A 27,950-nucleotide genomic window follows, 5' to 3' on the forward strand; every position below is an offset into this window, starting at 1 on the left:
TAAATGGCGGTCTTTTAATCATTTTAATGAAGATAAATGAAACAAAGCCCTTTATATAAACAGTTTATTTACTCTAAACAGCAACACAGACAGAACGCCATATAAACACAAAGGAAGTGATGCAGAATAAGGATGCTGGCTGACTTTGGATCTCAGAGGCTCTTAAGCAATAACAACCTAGTTTCTGAAAGATAGAAAAACAAATTCAGGGAGGGAAGGGGGTGGAGGGCATGATTTTTTTTTCATACAGCCAGCTAGAGGCTAAATATAGTTCTAACATTTTAAAGCATGCCTGCATCAGATAGCAAAGTAACTAGAGATACTAGTGAATTTATAGAAGTATAAAAGTTTATAATTTTACAGCAGTTGAAATACTGACATCAATATTAAAATAAAAGCAAGTTTTACATAACAATCAAAAATACAAAAGACTGAAGGAAGAGACCCTGTATGAAAAAACTGGGGGCAATTCAGCAAATTTAGAACTGTATACAAGTGGCGAATATGGAAAATGGCACACATACAACCCCCTCCCCTAAGTGGATATTAATTGTACATAGCAACATTAGATTTTGCAAAAGTTTTGTAAACAAGTTCTTGCCAAACCAATCCCTTCCTTTTTAAGATGCTGCATGACAGATGCTTATGATGGTGCAAACTTCTTGGCTTGTGCTCGAACCCTCTTTTCATATTCCACTCTGTTTTGGCTGAATAGAAGAGAGAGAAAGGGTAATTACAGCTTGAGAAATCAGAGGCCATACTATAGAGTTACTGTTCTTCTATTTCTCTTCAATATGAAACTAAGTCACTGCTGAAGGCAAAACCATTAGACAGGAATTCACTGAACACTACAATATATTAAAGGCTTTTCTGGACCAGAGCTCTGATCGTTTCCTTTGGAGGGATGTAAGGTACCATTTAACTAGTTACTTCCAAAACTTCACCTGTTCTCAAATGATTTTACTATCTGCCTTCATACCATACCAGTCTATATAAACAGGTTTGTGTCTGCTCTTTCTTGAGGCCAACCGTACCTTACATGCAAGCATTCTTATTCATCTGAACATGTTTTCCACTCCCCATGTTAAGACCTGAGGTCATTCATTAACAATAAATTCCAGTATCAGAACAGCACAAAGTAGTTGATGAGAGCAGTTCACCAACAGCTGGACTTCGGACTTCATACAATTTTAAAGTATCATCTTTACTGCTTTGGGAAGAGAGGGGAAGTGCTCTTTAAGAAACAGGAAAATGATAACGGTATGGTAGTTTCAGCTTTTATCTCTGCAGACCCTTACAGTGTTCGGTTTATCCTAACCTTCAGTTGAAAAAAAGTTAGCTCAACATTTTGAAAAAACACTATATTTCACGAAGTCTAGCATACTTGCTACAGACTGATTAAACAAGCAAGTACTACTTCAAGGAACTATGACCAGTCATTAAGCCTCAGACTCAACACATAAAAGGGCAACTTTGCTGTTTTCTATTCTTGGGCCAACAAGGGATGGTAGTAGCTTAGTAGAGCATCCATTTACATTCAACACCATATTTTGTATTAGCTGTCAGAAGTGTCAGTCAAGAGCTAAACAAAAATTTGTTACCATTACTCTTGTGCCAAAGGTAGTTTACAGTGACTACATTTTGCAGACAGCTTTGCAGTAAACTTAACTTACTTTCAGCTATGAAGGCTTGCTGCAGTAAAAAAGAAAGAAGCAGCAAATTATATCCTCAGAAGTTGACAGTTTGGGGGGGGGGGGGGGGAGGGGGAAGAAGAGATGAAGCCAATTTTGGTCACATCCTATGAACAATTAGCAAACAGACTGAAAATACTCTAGTTTCTTTACATAAACACATTTACAAGTGTTATTCTAATTTGTTTTGTTAAGTTATATTGCATTGTCACATGAGAACGCAACCTAGCTGTTAAGTCTCACACCCTCAGAATCCACACAAAAGAATGCCTGCCATAGTAGACCCTGCATGCCTACATCAGAGAGGAAGTCAGTTAGCACATCAGGAGTGCTAAACTTAGAGCAATAGTACGAAAGTAATCCTGAGAATGAGAACAAGTATTCTTATTTTGAATACATAGTTTATTCTTGAAGTTTAACAAATTGACTAAGAGGCATCTATTTAAACAACATTGCATCTTCCCCAGTATTTATCAACTATGCCAAATTACAGATGCATACACAATCCTACTCTGTTGAGCTGCTTCTACCAGTTACTCATTAAATAGTAAGAAAGACAGTCTCAGACTAAAGAAATACAGTAACCCATGTGAAATACTGCGCATGTCCAAGACACGAAGAGGAGAAGATAAGTGGGAGACCATATATATTTGAACAAAAGCCGTATGTAATAGTTTATTCTCAATAGATTTTTTTTTTCCTAGGGGCACTTACAATAAACCAGAACTAAGACTAGCAAATACTTTTTGCACATACATGCGTGTGGGAGGTGATAAAAAAATAAAACCACAATACTTATATGTGTATAAAAGCATATTATTCCTGCCCCATATTCCCTCAGAGTGGCTTAAAAAAAAAAAAAAAGAGGGGTAGCCCTGCCTCATAATCCCTGGATCCCAAAGGTGCTGCCTACAACTGCGGCTGCTGAACTGTCATCCATATGCAGTCAGTCCCATCAACTCTTCAGTAGGTACTTAAAACGTAACACTGAGTGAATCCTTTAATTAAATCCAAGACACAGTACTCATCCCTAAGTTTCCTTTTCACTAGGATCCTATAACAGACATTTTTGACATAGCTTGTATGCGCAGTCTCATAAAATGCCATTTTTGAAAGCTGGCACTCTCCTGGAGACTTGTTCTTCTGTCCAGAACGGTAATTCCACATTTCCATCTTGGTCATTATTTCAATAGCTGTCAGTGCCAAAAGCATTTGTTTAAAGTGTTTTGCTCCCCTAAAGATGATAGATCAGCCATCCATTTTTAATGGTGGGAAAATTTTAAAGATTAAGAAAAGAGTACTTTTTAGCTCACAATTAATTTTGTGAAATTAAAATTTCCTGACCTATCAAACTTCATCCTGCTAAAGCTACAAGCTTTCTGTACTTTTTAACCTATTCTATTAGAAAAATCTGTTTTTCACAAAATGCCACATATTTCCTACAGCAATCACAGCAGCTCTTCTTTAGCCTTCAGGTACAAGTGTTTATAAGTACCCGCCACTGGACAGAAGTTACTCCTATACGGATGAATAGGACTTGTCACCTAGTTCAGTCTCCTCTGTCCCTGGTCTCATGAAATCCTTATGCCTCATCACGACTACTCAGCTAGCCTTTAGGGGAAAGGATTTTATGTTGGGCTAGAACCGGTAAGAATCATGGTCTAACTGAAGAGTATTCACACTTTATTGCTGTTGCGATACTACTAAAAGCTCCACTAGCCTATTAACTGTGAAGTTACTCTTTTGTCCAAGTTTAGCACAAGCTAGGCATCTCCACAGGATACAGCCATGAAGGCAAGAAGATTCCCCTGATCATTCCTAAAAACTTTTGCTTGTTATAGTATAAGTAACAGACAGCTGTAGGCAATATGACAGCTTTCAAGCTGATATGCAAAGATACTTACCAGTAAATTGTGTAAGCCTCTGCTTGAGCTGGGTCTTGAATATTTGGTTCATTTAGAAGTTCTTGTATTCCTAACAAGATCTGTGGAAGAAGGAATAGAAGTAACATAGGCATGGATACTACTAAGAGACATTCCCTTAGAAACCAACTGTAGAAACAAAGAACATCTTACGTTCACATCAGATAAGCCAACAAAGCAAAGAGCTAAGAATACTTTTAAGTACAATTAATGACCTGTTTAATTGTGATTGCTGGCCTCCAGTCCTTATCCTCCTCTAAGATGGAGAGACACACTGTGCCTGAAGGATAGACGTTTGGGTGGAATAACGGTGGTTCAAATTTACCTGATGAAGAAGAGAGAATTACTTGCATGCAGCACTAAGATTAAGATCAGAAAGTTGGTTTAGTGGAAAACAAACAAAACTGGCCAAAGACACCCACCAAAAGAAACCCCACACAGTTTTCTGGAGCTATTAATACCAGTTTAGCCTGCACCTAAAGCAGGAACTCCATCATATCTGTAGTATCAATGCAGACAGTGTAACACTATCATTGTGACCAGTAATCTTTTGGTTTAAGAATGGAAACTGACAAAATAGTTTGCAGTAGCTTTGTGATCAAGACCTTCTTACACTAATCCTGTCTTTACAGTCTCACATACTACTATATAAAGGAAAGATACTGCCCTTCACTCATCTCTGCTCACTTTAAAATACTGAAAGTTCCATACAAAGACAACTAAGTTTCTAGCATTTTTTCCAGTTTCACTTCTCCTTTATGGATAACCAAGATGCACTGAAGAGGAAACAAGTTTAAGTTACAAGACTGACTGAAGGAATAAGCTTGTGCAGCTCTCCTTCTGCCACTCAACCTATATTCTGGCGTTTCTTTCATCTTTATAGGACTTAAATGCAACAGCCACCAGCTTGAGTAACATAATGAACACTTGTTTAGCAATATATGAAATATCTACACTTTTCTGCAGTCTTCTAATCCATCTGACATCACAAGTAAGCCTTGCTTATGAGCTGCTCAATGAAGTTCAGTAGGAACTCAGAAGATGCATTGGTAAAAAGTCTTACTAGTCACATATGCATCTTATTTTAAGGCATGACAGTTCATTTAACACTTGCAGGATGTGCTAGTTGGTATTTCTCAAGATGTTAAATATTTTCTAGTTGAAAGACATGTTTCCCCTTGTATCATATATATTTAGGTGGTAACAAACACAAGGAGTAGCTGAGAAAACTGATACAGCTTAAACACTAAAATGAACCATCGTCAGAACAGCCATTTGTAATCACTGTCATTGATTTGAGATGGTAGCCAATTCAAGAACCAAGAAACTAGGCAAGGCAATAGATGTTTTCAGATTTCTAAAGTAGGTAAGTTTGAGATGGGATAAGGAAAACTCAAAAATTTAACAAGGAAACTAGGTATCTGAAGATATCTGTTGTACATAGTACCAGAAAAAGAAAAGATCCACATTTTAGAGCACGCCCACAGAACTCCCCCCCGCCAAAGTTCTTGCCTTCTGAGTTCTTGGCTTAGAAAACCAACTTAACAGTAAGAACACGCAGAGCGATTTGGTCTAACCATGCCTACTTATTAATTCCCAGAGTGTTGATCAAGTAGTGAACACTTCAACCGGTGCTTTTGTCAAACTTTGAGGAAACCCACACAGAAACCCCCCTCCCCTCCCAATTTTGTTATATTGAGCATTTAACTCATTTCATCACAACTTTCCAAATACAAAGTGGTGGGTGGAGAAAAAAAGAAAAAAAAAAAAAAAAAAAAAAGCAACTTTCCTCTGAAAAGGATCTGTAAGAAAGTAATAACCACTCATAGAACCTTATGGACTAGTTTAACATTGTTCTAATAAAACTGTGGGGTTTTAGTCATTTTACTTACATTTTGGGGGTGAAGAAGGGTAGTCATCCTTGAAAAGCATTCGTAGTTTAAATAAGCCTCCTTCCCATGGTGTCTACATAAAGTTAAGATAGAGCTTAAATCACAGCAAGGAAAAGTCAAACTTTTGGAAAAAAACTTATCAAGAATACAGTTTCTCAGGCAAAGCACAAGACATCCTTCTGCTACACAGCAGAAAATAGCTGTCCTATACTGTAGTGTGCTCTCTAGACTGGAACAAGTTATCCTACATACATGAGGAATTGAAGAAAGAAAACCCTGCTTTTCCACTCCATTACAGCTAGTAAGTGTTGCTAAGTCATCAACAGAGTCAGGATCATTTCAAATAATTCTATATACAAGTAAAATTTTCACAGTAGATAGAAGAACAGAGTACTTCTGAAGTTTTACACGATACATATGCAATGAGGAAAGGGCCATTATACCCCCACTTAAAATAAGTCTGAGAAGGTAGGATATGGATACAGCCCTTAAGCATGTGGATGTAAATGACCTCTATTTTGCCTCACAAGAACGTGGCTAAGAAAACCACAAACAACAAAAAAAATTTGGACAGCACTGTAGTACTGCTACAGGTGACATGAGGTTCACTAATCTAAACTAACCTTGCCTGCGTTTGGTAGCAAGTAGTCTCCCCGATTCCATCTTTTTGCATAACAGAAATTCTAAGCAGCTTTTTATCCCCATCAGAAACTGGGATGAGCACTGATAACAGCAGTTCCCATGCTACAGAGCAGACCACATAAGACGGCACTACTCAAAAGGGTCATATAAACAAGGAAAAACACCTAGCAAAGAACAAAAAGCCTGTCTCAAATATATACTTCCTTGTCATCTTACTTGGAAATAAGGAAAAAAGCCCATCTTCTGACAAACTGATTTCCGGTAAGAAGCGTAGAAATACAGGAAAGTTTATCATATATGGAAATATAATAACCACTTCTCTGTAACCTTCCCTTGCTATGGAAACACTGCAATGAAAATAAGTGTTGGGCTCGTTTTTAAAACAAACTGGAGTAACGATGGTCTCACATCAGCATAAGTGATCAAATGTTATCCTCAGGGATTGACAGGTATGTTTGAAGACCACCTTAGGAGGAACCCCCTAATTCTTTCCTACCTAAGCTACGTGATTTTTAGCAGAAGGAAAGAGAAAACAAAAAACCTGCCCCAAAAAAAGAAAAAAAAAAAAAGCACTCCACTATCGTTGGCATTTGTTGTGCAAAGTCTCAAGCTTGAATAGGAAAAGAACATGCTATGGAATAGTAAGATAACCGTGTTTTAAAAAGCAAATGAGTCTGATTACATTTGCTATAGTGTATTTAAAGAACTTGTTCTGAACAGCTGTAGTCAGTTGTCAACAACTAGAAATATCTATTCTCCATACCTTCTCAGGAGACAAACTTGTCCATTTTTAGAAGACAGGGGCCTTTTGATAGAATAAACTTTTCCTATTTTGTTTGCTTTCAGTCATAGGGGAAGACAAATAGCTTTTAATGATTTCTTCAATTAGAACACCAGAATGGTCAACAAAAAGTTTTTACTGCCTTTCTGATAGAGCAACGTAACTTATGGGTGAAAGACAGCAGACACTCAAAAGCCTTACTAAGATAATAGTACGACAGCACTATCATCAAGTTCATATTGTGTTACTGGACAGGTTGCAGATGTTTGAGTCAAATTCTAGATAGTTAACAAGTGATTTACTGTCAAAAAAAAATGAATGGAGATATCCAACCCAGGACTAACACCACTTTACTTCAATTTTTGATCTGGCTGACAGGAAAGCATTTTGGTGGTTTCAACCAATGTGTTTCAGGGGAAGCAGCTGCAGTACAGCATGCCTCCAAACACAAAGGCATGAGAGCAACTGGTTGGTCTGGTAGAGATGAGCAAGGCATGATGCTTCTTGTTAGAGAAAGCATTTTTACTCAAGTAAAAACCCTGTTTTTTTTTTAAATAAAACTCTACCAAGAATTACATAAGCATAACTGATCTTCTCCTGGTGTGATGCATTTTCTAGGAGGCAAGAAGTTGGCTTTAAGGGTCTTGTCCGCTCCATTTTCTGGTTTACAAAACTTCAAAGCAGTGGCATGAAGATTTTACATATGTATTGAAAGGTGTCATCTTGATAAGGTACATAACTGGCTATTATGAGGGATAATCTTGTTTTGCAGAACACAAGGGGATGAGTTTTTCCTTACGCTGTTAGATTATTTTTAGGTGCTTCTTTAAGAACTAACTTGAGTGGTGCACTTACCAGAGTATTGAGCTAAGTTATAACCATAACAGCAATGCCATGTTCAGCACTAAACTGAGGCAGTAGTACAGAATCTTTAGGTTTTGCCTACACACTTTGTCTTCTCAGAATTTAAGAAATGAGATCTTAAGGGGACTTAAGCAAGTTCGTAAGAGTAGAACAGGCAAAGAAAAAAATAAGTCCCACATCCAATGCAAAACACTGAAGACCCAAAAGAATGAAAACCACTGAGTAATTAATAGTGTTATCTCAGAAGAAACAACTGTATCCAATGAATTCAAGAATATTCTCTACATGTTAATTAACATCTTGAAAAACAGAAACAAGATTCTGTTCAGAGTAAGACGTTATAATAGTAGTCTACAAAAATCAAAGAAGTTTCATACATTAATGATGATTTCCACTTGAAAGTTTGCATTTGTCCTATCCTCTAGAACCAGATGAAGCTGATAAAAATAAACAATTCTGGTCTCTACAGACTTTTCCTTGTTATTTTAAGAAAAGAGACACAGAAGCACAAGTGAAATCACATAAAAAGGAACAGTGTTAGAGAGTTCTTTTCTTCTTTCCCTAATACAAAAAGAGAAAATCCCATAAAATGGATGGCAATGAGATTCCATGTTGCTAACACAGAATTATTTTCCATGAAATCAAAAAAGTTAAACACAGTGCTACAGCACTTCTCTAGGACTGAAGGCTCTCACTATTTTACAGACAAAAAAAGGTACCAGCACTTAACCATCAGAGGCAATATTTTGGTAGTATTAATTTTTCAAGCTTTAGGGCTTAAGCCAGCATTTAGTAAGAACAGAAGTCACAAGCATGTAGTAAGAACAGAAGTCACCCAGGCATGAAGCAGAAGACAACCTCAAGTTTGCTCAGTGCAGGATTCTTACATGCTCCTCTGAAAACTTTTATTCTTAAGGTGATCGTTGCCAACAGCTGAACAGGCTCATGGTGTATTTTGTCCAATATCGTTCTTGGCCCACTCCACCTGGATTATAAAGTAGCAGCAGCATCCACACATTTCTATTAAACTACATCTAAAATATACTCTCAGCTGTCAGCGTAATGCATGAGCAAGCCTAGGTTACTTTTCACCATAAGTGAGATATTAGGACAACAGTAAGTCTTACCCCTTTCTTTCCTGGAATAGCACACTCCCAGTTCATTAGATTCATTGTGCCATCTGGATTTTTTGTAGGTACTGCTACAAATCCCTGAATTAAGGCAAAAAGCCAAAGGGTGAGGATTTCAGAAGATGCATTTAGAATACTTCATGACATATTTTATCTTTACAGAGAGTTACTTATTTTTGCGCTACATAGTTTTAAGTAGCTTTTTTATTTGAAAAATTAATTTAATCAAGAAATCACATCAGGGTAAAGAAAAAAGTCATCATTAGAAGACCAAAATAACTGCAGAGTCAGAAATTTGACAGTGCTCATACTTACAAATGGATGATCTTTTCTCCAGGCTTTTCTCTCCTGTGCAAGTCTGCTAAGAGCTATGCCAGACATATTCGGAGTCCCTCTAAAACAAAAATAATTGCTTTTAGTATAAACTTTTACTTATAGTGTAAACAACACATTATATTATCTGTTTATAAGCACTGCTCACTCAGGAAATATTCTGGCCTCTGATTTGCACTACTATAGCCAAGACACATTTTTGCACACCCTGCAGGAGTTAACGTCAGGAATAACATCGTTTCCCTACATCAACCACCTCTTAGTTACTGGACTTCACCTACAAAATACTATCCCCACCTTGTGTTTTATGTTTGAACCACATCTTAGAAACGACTTTAACAGTAGCTTGACAACAGAAACACTATTAGTAATGGGAAGAAGGCTCAGACTTCCTACTTGTGCCACTGATAAACACATATCTATCTCCTTACTACACCACAAAAGATATGGCTTTCTTCTGTAGGCAAACACCAATACTGTTCCTGTTTCTGGCAAATGGGCAAATAAGAGATGTTATTTTTAGACTGTAAATGCCTGTTGAAAGCCAGTATTCTACACAAAGCCATACAGCCACAGAACTTAACAAAATCACCTCAGTTTTGCAGTGATGCCACCATACAACTTCTAGACAGCAGCAGTACAGACAGCAGTATAGAACTGAGCTAAGGAAGAGCCAGTGGCCCACTCATTCCACAAGGCAGGTTTTCAATTCCAGCATAAGCTGAACAATCTTTCTGCACCTTCACTGCCCGAGTAACAGCCAAACATGGTGACTGAGACTGCAGAAGAAACATGCAGAGCACAGGTCACTACTGCATATGATGCAAGAACAGTTCTAGACATGATGGTTGTTGCAACAGCATGGTGCTTTCAAATTCAAGAGAGGATTCTCCATTCACTCAGAACAGCAGTCAAAGCGAAAGTTTATTTTTCATTGTCAAACTGTACCTAAACTCAGGGTTGTGTTAGCCACATGGTCAAAACAAACTCCAATGAAGGTTTTTAATCCTCCTCCCTACTGTACTTCTACCCATTTTAAATAAGAGCTGATAGTTGGCAGTTGCAGAAGTCAGGCCAACTTGTTCTCAACTCCACATATACCTAACAAGCCTTTATGACAGCCAGGAGAGTAGTATTCTTCCACTGAACAAGATCACAGAATTAATGAAAGGCGTGTTAGCACTCTATTAAACATTTAAGCACTGGTTAAGAATTATGCAAGATTTACATGCCATTAATATGTAATTACTTGTAAGAGTATACAACTATAACCATACAAATTGTAGCTCACAGAGATCCTTGTTTTAAAGATCTCACACGTTCCTGCTATGACCTTTAGCATGATGTTCATACTGAAAAGATTTACCAGGCACTGACCTACTCCACTTAAGATACATGGATATGTTCATCTGCTATACCATTTAAAGATTAGAAGACAGCATGCTTCAAATTTAAGTATTTACAGATCAAAAGTGGCTTACAGTGCAGACACCTTAACTAAAAGTTTTTTAAAAGCACCCGATTTTTATGCAGTTCCTAGGACAGCTGCTATTTTAAATCCCTCCTTCTAGTTTTTTTTCAAAGTCAGTTTTACATGGATGGCCACAATCAATAATTTCAACTTCAAACTAGCAATTAAATTCATGTCAGATAAAGTTTTTTAAAAGGGACAATTAACACTCAGCAAACAAACACACAAGTAGTTCTATATTCAGTCCAATATTCCTCTAGTATTCCCAACACATGGTTACATCAGAAGATTTGCAGGACTTAATCAACACAAACTGTACGTACCACTTCAATTTTTAGTATGTTCACATGCAGGAGACGTGGAGCCCCTGAAAAGACACCCTCAGAACAAAAAAACCCTCCCACTTCACCAAATTATACAGCAAGTAATTTTAAATATTTTGTGAGCCCATGTGCTGGCAAGAGATGTAAATGAACTATGGAATATATGGCAGGATTTCAATTGTGCAGTTAGTACACGGTGGTCCACTGGTCCACTAACCTGCCCATAATAATTTGAGAAAATTATTTGTGCTTATAAACCATTCAAATATTCTTAGATAGTTTAGTAACTCAGCTACCTTTTCTGCCAAGAAAGGTATTACAGGATGCTTTCAAATACCTGAATTATATCTCCTGTGGCTAACAGCCAATTAATTACATGCACCTCAAGGGAAATGCCAACTTCTCAGAGGGCATATAAACAACGTATGTCCTACAGAACGTTGCCAATCAAGTAACTTTTCAACAGAAAAAAGCCCAAGTTTTCAGGTTTCTGCTTGCTTTTGCAACTGGTTATGCACTATACTGTGCCCTAGTAAATGAAAAAAATTCTTATGTTCTATAAATACCTTTTCAAGTCTTGAGGCATTTGACTTAGTTAAGCACCGATAGACTACATCCAAAATTTCAGTGCATAGGAGAGACCACAGGCTTCATGTATATGGTCTCCACAGGCTTCAGTTACCCTGACAAGGGTGAAAGATTATAACTTTAGTTCTGCTGGAGCTTAAGATAGGACAAACAGAGATTGATATATATTTTGGTCTCAGAAATTATGGAGTAGCAGGAAGGTATGAGATACTAAGTGGGTATTAAACCTGAAGATATGATATTCTCACTGCTAACTTTTATCTTCTTCAGTAATTTATGTGCACTGTTTGTTTGTTGGTATTTTCCTCTCTCTCCTTTGGAATAGTAGTTTGCCCAAATATCTGTATGTTAAGTTTAGCTCTTGTAATCTTTTGAAATACCTTGCAAATGCAAGACCTCTCCATTAACCCGATACAGCAAAAATTAAAAAACACACACCACCCCCCCCAAACACCACAGTTCTTAGGGCTCTTTTTTTTTTTTTTTAAAATCACACCTAATTTGTTTTATTCACCTGAGAAATTTACTGCTAATGAATAGAATCAAAGTCCCAACATATTTACGTGCTACACCACTGGAAAGACGACAAACTTTTGCACCCATGAAAGTGCATCAACCCTACCTTGCAGAGGCCACACGAGGTGGAGACCAGTCTTCACATATTGTTTTAATCCTCCCAAACACACCCCAGCATTAAGAGGGAGCAATGTCCCTTGTACTGCTATCAACTCATCAGAACATTAACAGAAACTTCCGAATTTACTAAGTAGCCTGCTTCTGCTGCTATTACTACTACCTGTTTTGGAAAAAAGCATAAAACGAGCCCGCACATCACAGGCGCAAACTTTGTGTTCCATTACAGATCATCTTCCCCATCTATACCCTCTGATGGGGGGGGAGGAGAGGAGGGAACCTCCATCCAAACACAATAAGCAAGTCTTACAAATAAGCACTCCCATCCCACACAAACAGCAATCACATCCACAATTCTGAGCCGTGACAAGTCTCTAAATACATCAACAACATGCTCTTGAAGTCTCAAGAACTTTCAATAGCTCTTATTAATTCCAAGCAGCATGAGCTAAAAAAAAAATCGTTAAGATTACTAAGCCTCACATTTTCATTTTGCAGATTAAATACGGACACAGGAAAAAATTATCAGTTGGAGTAGTTTGCCCCGAAACTATACAAACTTTACTTTTCAGAAGGTGGAGAAAGCCAAGGGCTGAGGTTTAATCAAAGCACGCTAACTCTGGACTGGAACAGAAAGTCTCCTCCTGCCTGCGGCCTGAAAAAGGTAGAAGAGGCGGTACTAGCCGAGCGGCTACCAGAGTCGCAAGGAGAATAACAAAAGGACCCGCGCGGCAGTAGGTCTCGGTGCCCGACCGGCGAGGGAACCCGGCCAGGAGCAGCAGCGGCAGGGCCCAGCACCGCCTGCCCCCGCCGCAGGCCGCTGGCCTCGCGGGCCCTGCGAGGGGGCCGGGGCCAACGTCCGAGGCCTGCGCAGGGCACCCCGCCGCCCGCCCGCCGGCTCCGGGGCAAGTACTCGCCGGGGCGAGGAGGGCTTCGCGCAGGCCCGCTGGTACCCCCACCTCCTCGGCGAACTCGGCCCGCGGCGACCGAGACCTCCGGGGGCGGACCCCGGAGACGCGGAGCCCGCCTCAGGCGGCCAACGATGCGCTAACGGGCCCAACGGCGCGGCAGGAGCCGCCAGGCCCGCGCCCCCCGCCCCTTCACGCTCCCGGCGGCGAGCGCCAGCCCAGGTTCCCCCCCCTCCTCCTCCCGGGGCCCGGGGCCGCCTGCGCGCCACGCCAGGCCCCGCCGCCCCAGGCCCCTCGCCCGGCCAGGCCTCACCGTGATCGGCCGCAGCACCCGCGCGTGTCCCGGATTGAAGCGGCAGCAAATGACCCGGATGTTCCCGGCTCGGCTCCCCCCCTTTGTCTCCGGGCCGGAGTTTCCCTCCCTCCCTCTCTCCTGGGCGCGCAGCGCGGCGCTGCCGTGTGTCCCTCGGCCCGACCCGTCCCTGCCGCTGCGCCGGCGCGGCGTGACCCTGCGCGCGATCCGTCCGCCACGCTCTACGCATCCTCGCGACACAGGACCCAGAGGTGACCAGAACAACGCCTGAAACACGGGGCGCAGGAAGGAATCCCAGCCAGGCTCTCCCAAGGCCAGTCGCTTCCTCGCACCCCTCGGCTCCCACAGGCCCCCGGCGAGAAGCTGAGTGAATCTTTACCTCGGGCGCTGAGAGCCACCCGCGCCCCGGAAAGACCTGCTCCCTCCACGAGTGCTAGCGCGGGTCTGGCAGGCCGCGCCTGCCCCGGGACGCGCTCGAGACTGGCCGAGCCCCGCCCTCTGTGGCCAGCTAGGCCTCTGATTGGAGCATGGGGCTCCGCCCCTGACGGGGCTTTAGCGGGGTGATGGGCAGGCGGGAGAGCCTGTCAGAGGGAGCGGGGGGCGGGGCGGGGCCGGGAGCCAGCGGCGGCTGCGGGCAGCGGGTCTGTCTGTCAGTCAGTCAGTCAGTCAGTCCGTCCGTCCGTCAGTCAGTCAGTCAGCCGGGCTGCGTCCCGCTGTCGGGGCCCGCTTGGTTCCCCACCGCTCCGGGGCAGTGGGAAGCTCGGCGCTGGTGGAGAAGCCGCAGCGGAGGGCTGGTGCTGCCGGCCGGGCCTCTTGACCGTCGGTCCGGGGCTGTGCCACTTCCTCTGGTGCAGTCTACAGTTGTGTGTCTGGCCCAAATCTGCCTTTGTTTTACTTAATTTTAAGAGGCAGCATGCTTTATGCTCTGTGTTTATTGTTTCCCCATTGGTTTTTTTTTGGGGGGGAGGGGGGAGTTGTTTGTTCTTCATTTCTAACAATGCATTTTTAGTGGCATATAGGGGATGAATCCCATTCTGTTCTCATCTTTGACTTTTTTTTTCTCATTTTAATGAAAAACAAGAAACTTCAGTCGTGAAACTACTCTGCCTAGCCATGCCTTGCACTGCTCTGTGTTTGTTAATGTTTCTTGAATTATGTTCTACGTAGTATTAAAGTTCAACATGGTTTCTCTTCTTGGGAACTCTAGAATTAACTATTTCAACAAATAATCACTTAGATTTGAAATGGCCCTAATCAAAATACATGCTGAAGTTAGGAACGTTGTTGCCCAGCATCCCAACTAGTGAGCAGGCACCTGCAAGAGCGATTCATCTTCGGCACGTTAAAACACCTACTGGAGGAATTCTGCTTCTTCACAACCCCAGGGACTGGGAGTCAGTTATAACTGGCACCTAAAGCTGGCGGAATGAACCTGGGCATTGCTGGACATTTTTGTTTATCATAGAAGGGTTTGGGTTGGAAGGGACCTTAAAGATCATCAAGTTCCACCCCCCGTGCCACGGACAGGGACACCTCCCACTGCCCTAGGCTGCTCAAAGCCCCATCCAGCCTGGCCTTGAACACCTCCAGGGATGGGGCAGCCACAGCTTCTCTGGGCAACCTGGGCCAGTGCCTCACCACCCTCACAGTAAAGAATTTCTTACTAATATCTAATCTAAATCTCCCCTCTTTCATTTTAAAACTGTTCCCCCTTGTCCTATTGCTACACTCCAGACAGAGTCCCTCTCCATCCTTCCTGTAGCCCCTTTAGGGACCGGAAAGGTCTCTCCGGAGCCCTCTCTTTTCCAGGCTGAACAGCCCCAACTCTCTCAGCCTTTCCTTGTAGGAGAGGTGCTCCAGCCCTCTGATCATCTCTGTGGCCTCCTCTGGCCCCACTCCAACAGGTCCATGTCCTTACTATGTTGGGGGCCCCAGAGCTGGATGCAGTACTCCAGGTGGGGTCTCACCAGAGCAGAGTAGAGGGGCAGAATCCCCTCCCTCGCACTGCTGGCCACGCTGCTTTTGATGGACACCAGGGTGCAGTTGGCTTTCTGGGCTGCCAGCGTACATTGCTGGCTCACATTAAGCTTCTCATCAACCAACACCCCCAAGTTTACACTTTGTTCTACATGGCTTTTAAAATTCCCACTTTAAAATGTTATTTTTTTGTGCTCTCTGTATCACTTTAAACATGATGCACACAATATGGAGCTTTAAACCATCTTTGAGAAAATGAGAGTCTGTTGCACAGGGTAAGGCAATAATCTACGATTCATGTCCATAACGGACGTGTCATCAGTTTATACTGCAGTAAGAAAAATGGAGGTGAGGTATTAAAAAAATCCTTCTACTGGCAAAGACACTACAACACTAGGCAATGCAATTAAAATGCAGGAAATCAGTTGAGTAAAATGACACCATTTTACTGAAGTTGCTGCATATATAAGGAAAGATTTAGAACGTGCTTTACATTTCAAACTGCTTAAAGTGCGAAGATGAAATTCACCTCATATGTAACTGTACAGCCTCTAAGATTTTAAAACTCGCAGGCCTTAGCTTCTCATACTTAATTCATACTAGCAATTTGGAAAATCAGAGCAGTCCAGTGGTCTTCTCAACACTAACAGCGAATTATGAACTTTTCTATACTTGTAAAGGGCTCAGCTGTCAAACTGCCTGAATAATTTCAGCAACCTGTATGTGGTACTTAATCATTTAGTCCCTTCAGCCATTTCCATCTTCAAAACTTTTGCAGCAAACATGCACTATGTGGCTTCTTATTTATATTTCTTACACTACATGCTGGCTTTATCACAAAGTCTCAATTTCAGTTAGCTTAATTTTTCAGACAAAAGAAACATTTATATTACAAAGCGCAGTACTGGATTCTAAAATAAATCCGTGCTGTTAGGCAGGGTGATTTGTGAGTTGTGTGAAAGAAAATGTATGCAAAGTGATTAGTTAAAACTTGGTATGTTTTTTTGTGCGATTACGTATCCATACCAGAGGGGACTATTTCCTACTATAACGATCAGCAACAGTCATAGTAAATGCAAAGGAAAAGACCTTAATTTCCCAATGGATATATGTCTGAATAAACATCAGGTTTTTGTGACAAAGTCTTTGGGGCAGCAGCAAAGGATACATTTCCTTTACAAAGGAAAAAGTATTACTGCTTTGAATCACTGCACAAAAATGCAACTACATTTTATACCTGAAGTGCTAAACTAGGAATATCAGTAATACACTCAATGTCAACATCAACAAATTTAGAAAAGAAAGACTTAAGACATCAGACTTCAAAAGGGAAAAAACAGGTTTATTTCATGCAGTTTACAATACGCTAGTGTTATGAAAAGGAGGTTAAAAAAATACCCACACACATTATAATTGTATGTTTGTTTTAAAAATGATGGTTAACTGTAACCATCTTCAAATGATTTGGGAAGCCCTAACAGATTTTTATCCAGGGAAATTCCATGGATTCAGTTTCTTGTCTATGTCTGTGCTAAGAGTTTTGGCTAATGCAAAAGCATTAAAACCAGATCAAAACTCAAACTTTGCTGCAGTAAGAACACTTCAGAGATAATGAATTGGCACAAAATAAAGTGTTATTGCTAATCCACTATCCAGGAAATAACATGTTGCAAGTATGGCCACTTGGATATTAACACAAACAGCTGATGCACAACTAATTTTGAGACCAGTGATTTGGGAGAAAAAAAAAAAAAAAAGAACATGTGCTGAATTGGGTAGGTGGGCCTAGAGAGTCCACAGGAAATAGATTTTTCATAGTTAGGCTCAGATGAGGCTCAGGACAGAAGCGGGTGGAAATAGTTGCCACTTGATCCTCCTTCAGTTTGGTGATCTTGTTTCAGTTCCAGGAAGACATGCTGGCAACATTTCTCTTACAGCGCCTTGGCACTTGCTTTGTCCTACCAAGTACATGAGCCAAGTTAAGTTTCAGTAAAGTTGTGCATAAGCTTTGGAAAAATCTTGAAAAGGAGCAAGAATCATGTACATAAATACATTAACTCTTACATTTCAGATGACCAGGCCTGGAAATCTCAACAGGTTTTAAGTCAGGTCAAAATTTAGGCTCAGCTTTCTAAGAGAAGGAGAGCACTGTCACACAACCTCCTCCCCTTCCACCCACCCCCAAAGTAGCAAAATAACTTTCTAAAAAGTTTCTGTCATTATAGTAGCTATTAACGCACAGCATCCTAAAGAGAACCCTTTGCCCAGAAAGCTCTGTTTGCAGCAGTATCTATACACTGAACTTTTGCAAAGTTTATGTCTTGGTAGACCTTACTAAAGTAAAGGACAGCTAAGTTGCAATGAAATAGTCACGACAATTTCCTGGGGCAGAATCTTCCTCAAAGTCTATTGCCAGTGCTGTTCATAAAAGTTGTTAGATTTCAGCATAAGCAATAGTGAAATGGTGGGCAAATGTACTGTCTTCTCTACTGTATTCCTCACCAAGCTGGATACTGAAATTGCCAGTCATATATGAACACTTATAACTGCAACTGGTTGAGCCATTTGTAAAAATTATTTTAAGAGTCCAGAATTGAAAGAAAAACAGACTAGCTGCTTTTTAAATGTTATGTCTCCAGAACTTCAAATGAGCCCTGGAAAGGATTTTAGCCCTTAGCATTTCTGCACTGAAAATAGAAAGAGTTCCTTCTGTCTAACACTCGTTTAGGTAAACTGAACAATAAGATCTATTTAGCCCTTTAAAGCCTCAGAGTCCAGTAAGAAGCCTTTAAAGACCACTCCTGATTGTTGTGAGCCAAAAGAAAGAAAAGTGATATGACACTGAGTTCAGAGAATCTTCCACATTTTTTTTTTCAAATTGAATATTTATACTATTTTAATAATCAGTAATTCTACACACAAACCCAGGTAAGATCCTGAGATTGTCCTTAAAGCTGGAGATAACTGCAGTCTAAACTGTAATGAAGTAACAGGCAGCATCCGCAGACTGTACGTATTTCAAAATTGTTGTGTTAGAAAAGACACTTCTCCCATGACCACTGGAAGCTTTACTCCTATGTCCTGAGCTAACAGGTACTGTTAAAGGCGTAACAAAATCTCCTCTCTTTTCGAGGGCCCCACCTTTCAGGGCTGATTGAAGAAGATAATTTGAAAAACTTGAAAGATGCTTTTGATGTGGTGAGAGAGAGAATAAAATAGGAGAATGACGCTTTCTGATTTTATCACATCTCAGGTGAAAAAATCCCAGGCTTCTCCTCCAGCCTCTCTCGCACTTGACTTTGATCTCCATGAAAATCCCAGTACTTCACTTTTCCCTCAGTACTTCTCAAGGAATGTATTCCAGTATACCTGAATGATTGGACAATACACATTACAATCCAGTTTCTTTAACATTTCATTCAATCAGGTACTATTCCGTTTTTGCATTCCAAGTTAATTTTTCTAATACTAATAAAAATAGTAATTTGTAATTAATGTGTGTTACTTTGCTGGTGGTAGCGCCCTACTGCTCAAAAAGAGACTGACAGCTCTCAACTGCCTCAACAGACACTCACAGAATCCAGTGTTCTGTTCTGAAAAGCAGTTTTCTGAAACCACCGTCATCCTACTCAACAGACCTACTCCCTAAGCATCCCTGCAATCAAGTTTTCTTTTGTTTAATCTGCTAGAAGTTTTCATTTTTCTCCTGAAAAAAACGCCAGCTCTCTCAGAGAAAGAGGGGACTGATTCAATTTTGGTATCTTCAGGAAATAGTCCTGTTTCTAATCAATTGTAACTGTGCATTCACATTGCTGGAAGTGAAGCTACACAGCTAAAGAAAATCTGAAGACAAAAAAGTTGGATGGATACATCAAGCTCAATTTCTCAAGAAATATCTTTTACTAAAGCTACAATGAAAGATGAAAGGAGCTTTTATCATTACAAGAAACCTAGCTGAGTTTGAAAAAAAAAAACAAAACAGTGCATTTTCCAAATTTTCTGAGTGTATGATTCTGAAGACTGAAAGTTTAGTAAAGAATCAATATAAGCTTCTAAATACAATCAGGCCTTTGACACGCAATTAAATTACTGTGGGACAACAAACTGCAGTTAGCCATAATCCATGAAAGCTCAACAGTAAGTGGGAGAAAATTCCAGGTAACCTTCTGTCTTTTGTTAGAAAAAAAACCAAACCCCAAACAAACAAAACCCCACATCTATTTCTCATTTACTGTGTGAGCTGCTGAATCAGACTATGCTTTTGGGCATTTATTACGGACCAGGTGGCATTCACATCTCAGAGGTCTCAGAATGACTTGTTCATTGCAGATAAACTCCTATTTAATTGCTGCTTGAAGAAATCAAAAAGCTTTTAATATAAAAACGTCATCTCCAATACAGAAAATTAGCCTCTGATGAAACTTAGGGCCAACTATGCTATCTGTTTTCTAATTCAAAGCAAGAGATTGCTATGGTAAATTTGAACTTCTCAGTTTTTAAACAAGTTTTGCAAGAAGTTTGTCATGTAAAAGCCTTTAAAGAATTTCACTGATAATCCACTAATCAACTGCTGAAGTAACATCCTGTTCCATGGACAACACACCAAACAACTTCACTGAATATTCGTATAGCAAAAGGGTAGAAAGTTAAATCTGTCACAGAATTTACATCTTCATGAGAGGTCACCTTGATTAACTGTTATGTTTTGGTACCTCTCTCTTCCTGCTTTATTGCCTTCTCCTACCATCTCTTTATGCTCAGGATCTTAAATTCCTACCTGAAATACAGTTTTGATTTAAGAATAGAGAAGCTGTGTAAATCCAGAGTTCATGTCAAAGGCTTCTGCAGCACAACTTTTCAACTGCAGCCCCCAAGTGAACCCATCAGCCTTACATAGTCACAGGCAGATCTCTTGAGGTCAATACTCTCCAAATGACAGAAAAGAAACAGACAACGGGCTCCAGTTTAAACTATATTGGTACGTTACCTCACCCTGCAAGATCTTAACAGACAAAGCAACGTTTGCAAAACCTGGTGATGTAGATTGGACTCTAATGCAATTACCTTGTTACTGTAGCTAACTTTATTTGAAATTACAAGAGTCAAATAAAAAGAAACCAAACTTATTTAGAGATCAAGTCTTAACACCTTGAAAAAGGCATATGGGAGCATTTCCATCTATCTGAAAGCCTCATGTATTCGCAAAAATTAAAGCCATAATGACATTAGCAAGAACAGGAAAGGAGTTAGTTTAGGTGGCCTCAAACAACAGCATATTTAAAATAATTTACAAGGTACCTGCCTATAAAGTTCTCTCCTTTTTTTTTTTTTTCCTTTCTTAAAATCTTTGTGAGGTATTGGAAACAAAGTGCAAAATGATTAATCACTCATTTCTCCAAAATTTGCTATAACGGGGATACAATGTAAACTAGATTGCAGGTAATCTCACCATAAAAGTATGTTCTTAAACTGCAAATGCTCCAGTGAAAAAACATACTTAGAAACCCACTCTTTTTACATATTCTAAATTTGTTCAGTTTGCTCAGTTTGTTACTCATGCTGTGCTGCTGTCATTCTTGAAAATTTCATTTTATGAAATAGAATATTATGTCTTTTTTGTGTTAAATAAGAGTGACAACAGAAATGCTGATTCAGAAGGATCACTGTAAAACAGATATTTTAGGCATTAAAATCCACTTAGGCCAATGCCGAATTACTCTATAGAGCACATCAAGAAAACAACAAGAAACATGGTTGTCTGCAATTCCATGAGCTAGGCAGCTCAGAGAATTCGGTGGAGTCATACTGTTTAAAAACACAGTGACTACTGCAGCAGAGGAAATGTTTTAATATGCAGTTAACACAGACAACTGTTATGCTTATTTTTAGATACACAAGATAATCTGTTACTATTTAGGGGAAATTTGGGTGCTAAATTTAAGCTGATAAAATATGGGTGCCTAAAAAAGTATAAAAGTATAAACATTTCCCCCTACACAATTACATTTTTAGTAAATTCAATTAAGTTTTAACATTTTAAAAAAAGACAAACATTTTGTGTGTTGCTGTGGAGGGGCCAGCAGCTTCCTGTGCAGACCGCATCCAAGTCGCAAAATGCATTACAAACCCTTCCAAGCATTAGACGCATGGACAAAACATTTAGCCCATTGCTTAACCTGCTTAGTAGAAATGGTTTTTACAAATTGTTTCTGCCAAACTTTTATCAATGTATACTAAGTCTTAAAAAAAAAAAAAAAAAGAAAAAAAAATAGAGTAGACCCTGGGGTGTTTGAAAATCAGGCTTTTGTGTAAAGGATTACCTAGAGTATGTGCATAAATTCTGAAGTTACTGAGAATGAAAACTGTAATGTCTTTAGAATTCAAAACAATCTTGTAGCATTTTTAAAACTCCCTTCCACTGCTTTCGTAAGTCAACGAAGCCGAGTTTTACACTGTCAATTGCATTAAGTGTTTTAAAGATGTGCTGAAGATTTTGCTCAAAACATAGTGTATTAAAAAGCTCCAGTCTTGTGTATTAGCCTTCATCAAGGACAAACTAATAAAGCCGCACCAGATGTTTTCAAACCATGTTCTTTAACTGCATAGTTGAAACAGTATAGAAAGAGAAAGATTGATTACAGGTATCCTGAATGTCTGAAGTAATTAAGTTTTTCAACAGGATGAGCTTGTGTTCACACTCAAGGTTGATTTTAATCCCAGTCATAGAGATAGGGATCTAGGACTAGCCAGCCGTATTTCTGTACAACCTCCAGCTCTTGAAAAATCTCTACCATAATCCACAGAGTTCAACGCTTATAGGCATTTTATAAAAGCACAAACACACATATGAGTACAAATATCTCAAAAGAAAGAGAATGTTCAGTTGTTCATGTTAAGTAAATTTTGATTCCCCTTCCAAACACCTGGCTAAGACCGGAGCATAAATTTCGCAGGAGGAGACTGTTTTAACAGAAGGAACATCAGGAATAACTCAGATGAAGGCCATTTTCTCTGAGTTTAGTCTTCCCTTTGGGTATTCAAATATGCTATAAATCCAGTCAATATATACACCCTTCCTTTAGAGAAACCTTTTGTCTGTTGTGGAACTTTTTACGTGCTAGTTTCAGTTGATCTCCTAGGCTGTTATTACACAATAGAGTATGTCACAGAGCCGTAAGGAATGTGCAGTACAACACAGTCAACTGGGGCTGCCGCTGATTCGGAAACAATGTAGGCCCAAATATTTGCATTTGTGGGCTGTAATATGTGTGTGTGTGTGCGCGCGCGCATGTGTGTGTGTGTGTGTGTGTAGCACCAATTACATTGTCCTTAAAAGTTTACAATGCTTAGTAGGAAAATGTCTCCGAACTGATCAACATTGGGTCATCCAGCACCAGACATTAAGTGCTACATGTCTCAGAGGAAAATATGAGTGCATGGTCATTTCTTTTCAAATGACCAGTGTCAGTCAGCCCACGAGAAAGTACAACCATGCACTACAACCAAAACTTAACACGCACTCCCACACCATCTATTCCCGTTATGTAATCTTGCAATGCTTTCAGCCGGTTGACACCAGCTTATAGGCAAAAATGGTTGAACCCAGATCAACAGAAAATTGTCTAAATCAGATTTTTTCTTTTGCAGCCGAGCCTCTTCAGTGTGACAATTCACTGCGTCTTGGAATAAAAGAGAAAAAAATGTCACCGTTCAATACTGTCTTCACATCCTGGAACCTCGTTCTTGCAAAATCTGAAACAGACCAATAAAAATTCTATAAATGAAAATTCACTCAATGTCATTCTTAAAGCATGGAGGTCAAAGAGCAACATAATGACTATTTCAAACTGGTAAAGTGTCAGGGAGCTGGTTCAAGGACATTCCTGAAGTCTGTGCTTTAAGGCTGAAAAAAGACAGATTGATACGTACAATATCTACTATCAAACACAATGAAAACAGATGTAAGTCACTGCTAGGAATTGAATATGATTAATAAAACTGAAGCTTAAGGGTTGGTAGATGTAAAAGGTCCTGTGTGGTAAATGAACTTGGGTATTTTATTTGAAATTGAATTTAATCTTCATTTTTCCCATTTCGGTGAAATGTCCTTAACTCTCTGAAGTTTCAGCTGCAAATTGTGTCCCATAAATTAGTACTGAAAACATGAACCAGCAGCTGAAAATGTGCACAAATGGCACACTGGGTGACATGATGCAGGAAGTTTTCAAAGGCCAAGAGTACAAGCTGGCAAGATTTAAATAAACAGACTGATTTAAAATCTGAAATAGATGCCCAAGCTTGGTCTTTTGCAGGCACTAAAGTCAATCAACTACATTTCTTCACAGATGCTTACTATGCTGTCTTCAATGCAGAATTTCCTTCTATGATGATTTCGGTGTAGCCTGATATGAAGACAAACACCTGATGCTAGTACTCAGTAGCACATTCCATCCCAGAGGACCCACAGAATCTGACAGCACGCACAAACATTTCAACCTTTGTGCTTGTAGGGTGATGGCTGGCAACCACTTAACACAGCACAGCAGTTTCACGTATGGTTTTAAACAACAACAAAAAAAAACAGTCTAGGTACTTGGCTTCTTTTTATTATTATTACAATGTTGATAATTTAACCTATCAGCCTCTATCAGTGGTCAAGCCTTGTATGTCTTTGATAGTGACTGTACTCAAGTAGGTTCTCCCCTGCTTTGAACAACTCCATGGGATTTTTTAAGGACTGGAGTTCACAAAGAATCTGTCACCATTTGTGTGCCTCAGGGACAGTTCAGTAACAGTTCAGTGTTAGCTTAAAAAGAAATAAATATCCATTTTATCACTTGCTCACTGCAATTCCTGTAGTACCTGGACCTCCTTTTGTGCATACAAAGTTCTTTTTCATTTCAAATTCAGTATTATTATTTTGAAGTTATCAAGCCAGATGCGACTGCATACTGAAAGATGCTTCCCATGGACCATGACAGGCTTTAGGGTATACTTTGGATGCAAACATTGCTTATTTCATGAAGGTAATTTACTATGTGCACTAAGCAAAAAGCATTTCGTATGAAACTGTAGGAAAGCTACAAGTGAATTCTGTGAGGAAAAGCCAGGCCCTGAAAATTACTCACCAACTGCTATATTCAAAAGGGGTTAGACAAACTTACGGAAGATAGTGCCACTGACACCTACTCACAGTGTCATAGTGTCATTGTAGCTTTCAGACAATGATCTGGATGCAGGCTTGAAGCCAAAACGCCTAAATTGAGGTGGGGAAATATATCAGGAATTAATTTTATATATGTGTCATACTGAAACCCTCTCCTCGCGTACTTGCTGTTTGTCACAGCTGAGAACAAAGTGCTGGGGTAGATGCCCACACAGCAGATAACAGTCCGACCCAGCCAATGTAGTCAGTAAGTGAAACAATCTCCACGAGACAAAACCATGGCTGAAACAAGCACCCATGCAGTTAGAAAATAATACTGGCTCCATTAATTTTGTGAATCTTTCCAATTTAACAAAAAATGTTTCATTTTATTCTTTCCTAGAAGATAAAAATTACTTCTAAGATTAATAGACTTAGAACTATTTTCTGTAGCTTAAGAAACACATACAATAAGATAAAGTGAAGCCAGATCTGGACGCTGAACTTTGCACACTTTACTGAACCACTAAACCCAACGTAAAGCAGAAAATTCTATCAGATCAGGCAATGTTTTAACACACTTTGTTAGGTACTTCTTCTGTAATACCCTAAAGTAGAAATGATTTCTGACCAGCAAGTTCTCAGGAGAGATGTTTCATCCAACTCTGTTCAGAAACTGTGTGAAAGAGGATCTTTTGCAGTCATGTGCAGTGACTTTGTCCAAAGAATAAATCGAATTTCAATTATCAGGAAATCTGTCAAAATTGTACTTACTTACTAAATACTGAAAGGATAACTGACTGTTCTGCAATTCAAAATTCCTCTTTTTTTTTTTTTTCCTGAAAAAGCCTTTGATAAGACTATTCCTAAAAAATTTGTTGGCTTACTGTGCAAAAATGCTGATAGAAGATGTCTCAACACTAACAGAGGTCAATAAAATCTGAAAACAGTTATGGCAGGTCTTCTGCCAAACTGCTAATAGCTAGGATTGAGGAGTATGTCTGGAGCAGAACCAGGCACGCAAGAAGTTTTTGTTGGAGAACATGCTTTACTGGCTAAAACTGGTGACATCACTGATAATGCTCCTCTGTCTTCACACTTTAGATCACAGAATCATCGAGTGGTTTGGGTTGGAAGGGACCTTTAAAGATCATCTAGTCCAACCTCCCCTGCCATGCGCAGGGACATCTTTCACTTGATGAAATGCTTGAAATGATGCTCAAAGCCCCACCCAACCTGGCCTTGAACACTTCCAGGGATGGGGCAACCACAGCTTCTCTGGACATCCTGTTCCAGGGTCACACCACCCTCAGAGTACAGAATTTCATCATTATATCCAATCTAAATCTACCCTCTTTCAGTTTAGAAACATTGCCCCTTCTCCTGTCACCACGGACCCTGGTAAAAAGTCTTTGTCTCTCTTTTTTATAGGCTCCTTTTAAGTACTGGAAGGCCACAACCACCTCTCCCTGAAGCCTTCACTTCTCCAGGCCAAACAAACCCAAAACTCTCAGCCTCTCTCCGCAGCAGAGGTGTTCCTGCACTCTCTCTCTCTGATCATTTTTGTGTCCCTTCTCCTCTGGACCCACTCTAACAGGTCCATGCCTTTCTTGTACAGGGAACCCCAGAGCTGGACGCAGTGCTCCAGGTGGAGTCTCACGAGAGCAAAGCAGGGCGGGAGAGTCACTTTCCTCAATCTGCTGGCCACATTTCTTTAGATGCAGCCCTGGATAACTGGCTTTCTGGGCTGCAAGTGTACCTGCTGGCTCGTATCCAGCTTTCCATCCACCAGTGTCCCCACGTCCTTCTCTGCAGCGCTGCTCTCAATCCAATCATCACCCAGTCTGTACTGATACTGGGGACTGTCCTGACCTTGGTGCAGATCTGCTGTGTTTAGAATTTTCTTTCTTTTCATGTTTCTGTTCTGGTTTTCTTCCAGGTGCACCAGATCCAAAGTTAACTTATGAAGTCTAAACAATGCTGAATGAACTCTCATATCCTAGGGGCCTGAATGGGACTGCTTCTTAGGGAAGGAGAACGTGAGAACTGTTTCCTCCCACTCAAAATAAATCTGCTGCAGACTGAATAGCATTTTCAGGATTGTTCGACTCAGGCAGCTTAAGAATCTTGCATTCAATTCCAGCACAGTGCCAGTTTATTTTTTTCAATAAGGCTTCAGATTTGATCCATTTCTTGCAGCCATTCCTGAAGACTTGGCAAAAGACCTTTTTCTATCTCAGCAGTAGCTTCTGTTAGCATTAGTTAGTAAAATAATGTAGGTTCTTCTTCAGCCATGAGGAAGTAACACTTCAGAGATAAGTATAAGGCTGCTTTACAGTTAAAAAGTTCAGGTGTATAGGTGAGAAGCTGGAGTTCAATCTCATGCAATGGTAAATATCTTCAGTTTATACAGGCTCAAGTGACTACCTGCAACACTGCATCACTGAATATTCAATGAGAAGTTATCTTCTAGAAAGTGGATAGCAGAATAAATATGAGCAGAGTTTGCAGACACATTGGGAAAAGGTTGCAAAAGTTGTTCTTTCTGATGCAACTTTCGTGTTCTTCCACTTGTGACTTTTGAAGTACCTTGATCTTCAATAAGATGTCAAACTACAGTGGAAAGGACATGATCCCTCCCCGGAGAGAGTTGTTTCCTGTGATAAATATAACTGTAGCATTGAGATCACGCTATTTACCAGGTCTTCATTAGAAAAAAAAATCAATTGTTTCAAAATTATCAGATAAAACCATCTTTAGACTATGTTGCACTTCAGTCAAGTTTGCTAATTTACTGCCAAATCAGACATTTACTGAAAATGTACACTGTAACTTTGTATCAGATGTCTGTACATGTAAAAAAACAGTTGACAGAAAAAGTGGTGCATCAAAAATAAAAATGAAGAGCAATTCTGACCCTAGAATCTACATGATGAACTTTTCTTCTCAGCAAAGCTTTAAAGGAACCAGTCACAAAACAGCTTATAACAGCAACACTAATTATTCTGTCAAAGAAGCAATATCCGGAACAGGAATTCTTTCTTCGCTAACCATGCCACAACTATAATCACAAACACACACACCACCAGGACTAGCCAAAGGACAGCACTAGTGGGGGTAGGAATTGGATGGAGCAGAAAAGCATCTGGGTAAAATCCTAGGGCAGCTAGTGCTCACCATGACATTTACACTTAATCTGAGTCATTCATATCGTAATCCGTTTCTTCATCCTCACTCTGAGTGGCATGCAGCATGCAGCAAGTACAGAGAAAGGGAGGGAAAAGAAGAGATTGCAAGTGAGTCAGAGCTGCAACAAAGTACAGTCCACTTACACTTG

General features: G+C 40.1%; 2 protein-coding genes across 8 annotated transcripts in view; both read right to left on the minus strand.

Moving 5' to 3' along the window:
• Nucleotides 1–48: 48 nt before the first annotated feature.
• Nucleotides 49–14,023, minus strand: UBE2I (ubiquitin conjugating enzyme E2 I). 6 transcript variants are annotated; one of them, XM_082490449.1, is made up of 8 exons: nucleotides 12,836–12,982; nucleotides 11,616–11,732; nucleotides 9,238–9,316; nucleotides 8,920–9,003; nucleotides 5,506–5,578; nucleotides 3,829–3,938; nucleotides 3,596–3,675; nucleotides 49–707 (listed from the first exon to the last, which is right to left on the minus strand). In XM_082490449.1, the coding sequence occupies exons 2-8, from the start codon at nucleotides 11,633–11,635 to the stop codon at nucleotides 644–646; spliced, it is 510 nt and encodes a 169-aa protein (XP_082346575.1). In that variant the 5' UTR covers nucleotides 11,636–11,732; nucleotides 12,836–12,982; the 3' UTR covers nucleotides 49–643. The 6 variants fall into 6 exon arrangements, with proteins under 6 accessions (XP_082346575.1, XP_082346580.1, XP_082346576.1 ...); XM_082490454.1 differs by lacking the exons at nucleotides 11,616–11,732; nucleotides 12,836–12,982 and adding an exon at nucleotides 13,871–14,023; XM_082490450.1 differs by lacking the exons at nucleotides 11,616–11,732; nucleotides 12,836–12,982 and adding an exon at nucleotides 13,492–13,544.
• Nucleotides 14,024–19,859: 5,836 nt separating this feature from the next.
• The window catches only part of LOC309677456 (BTB/POZ domain-containing protein KCTD5), a 66,928-nt gene continuing 58,837 nt past the window's right edge, over nucleotides 19,860–27,950 (minus strand). For both annotated transcript variants that reach the window (XM_082490254.1, XM_082490253.1), the window contains one exon: nucleotides 19,860–23,220. In XM_082490254.1, the coding sequence (XP_082346380.1) occupies nucleotides 23,191–23,220 (30 nt within the window). In that variant the 3' untranslated portion in view covers nucleotides 19,860–23,190. The remainder of the gene's footprint in view (nucleotides 23,221–27,950) is intronic.

Source organism: Vanellus vanellus, assembly GCF_965231255.1.
Source record: "Vanellus vanellus genome assembly, chromosome: 14".
Classification (NCBI taxonomy): Eukaryota; Metazoa; Chordata; class Aves; order Charadriiformes; family Charadriidae; genus Vanellus; species Vanellus vanellus.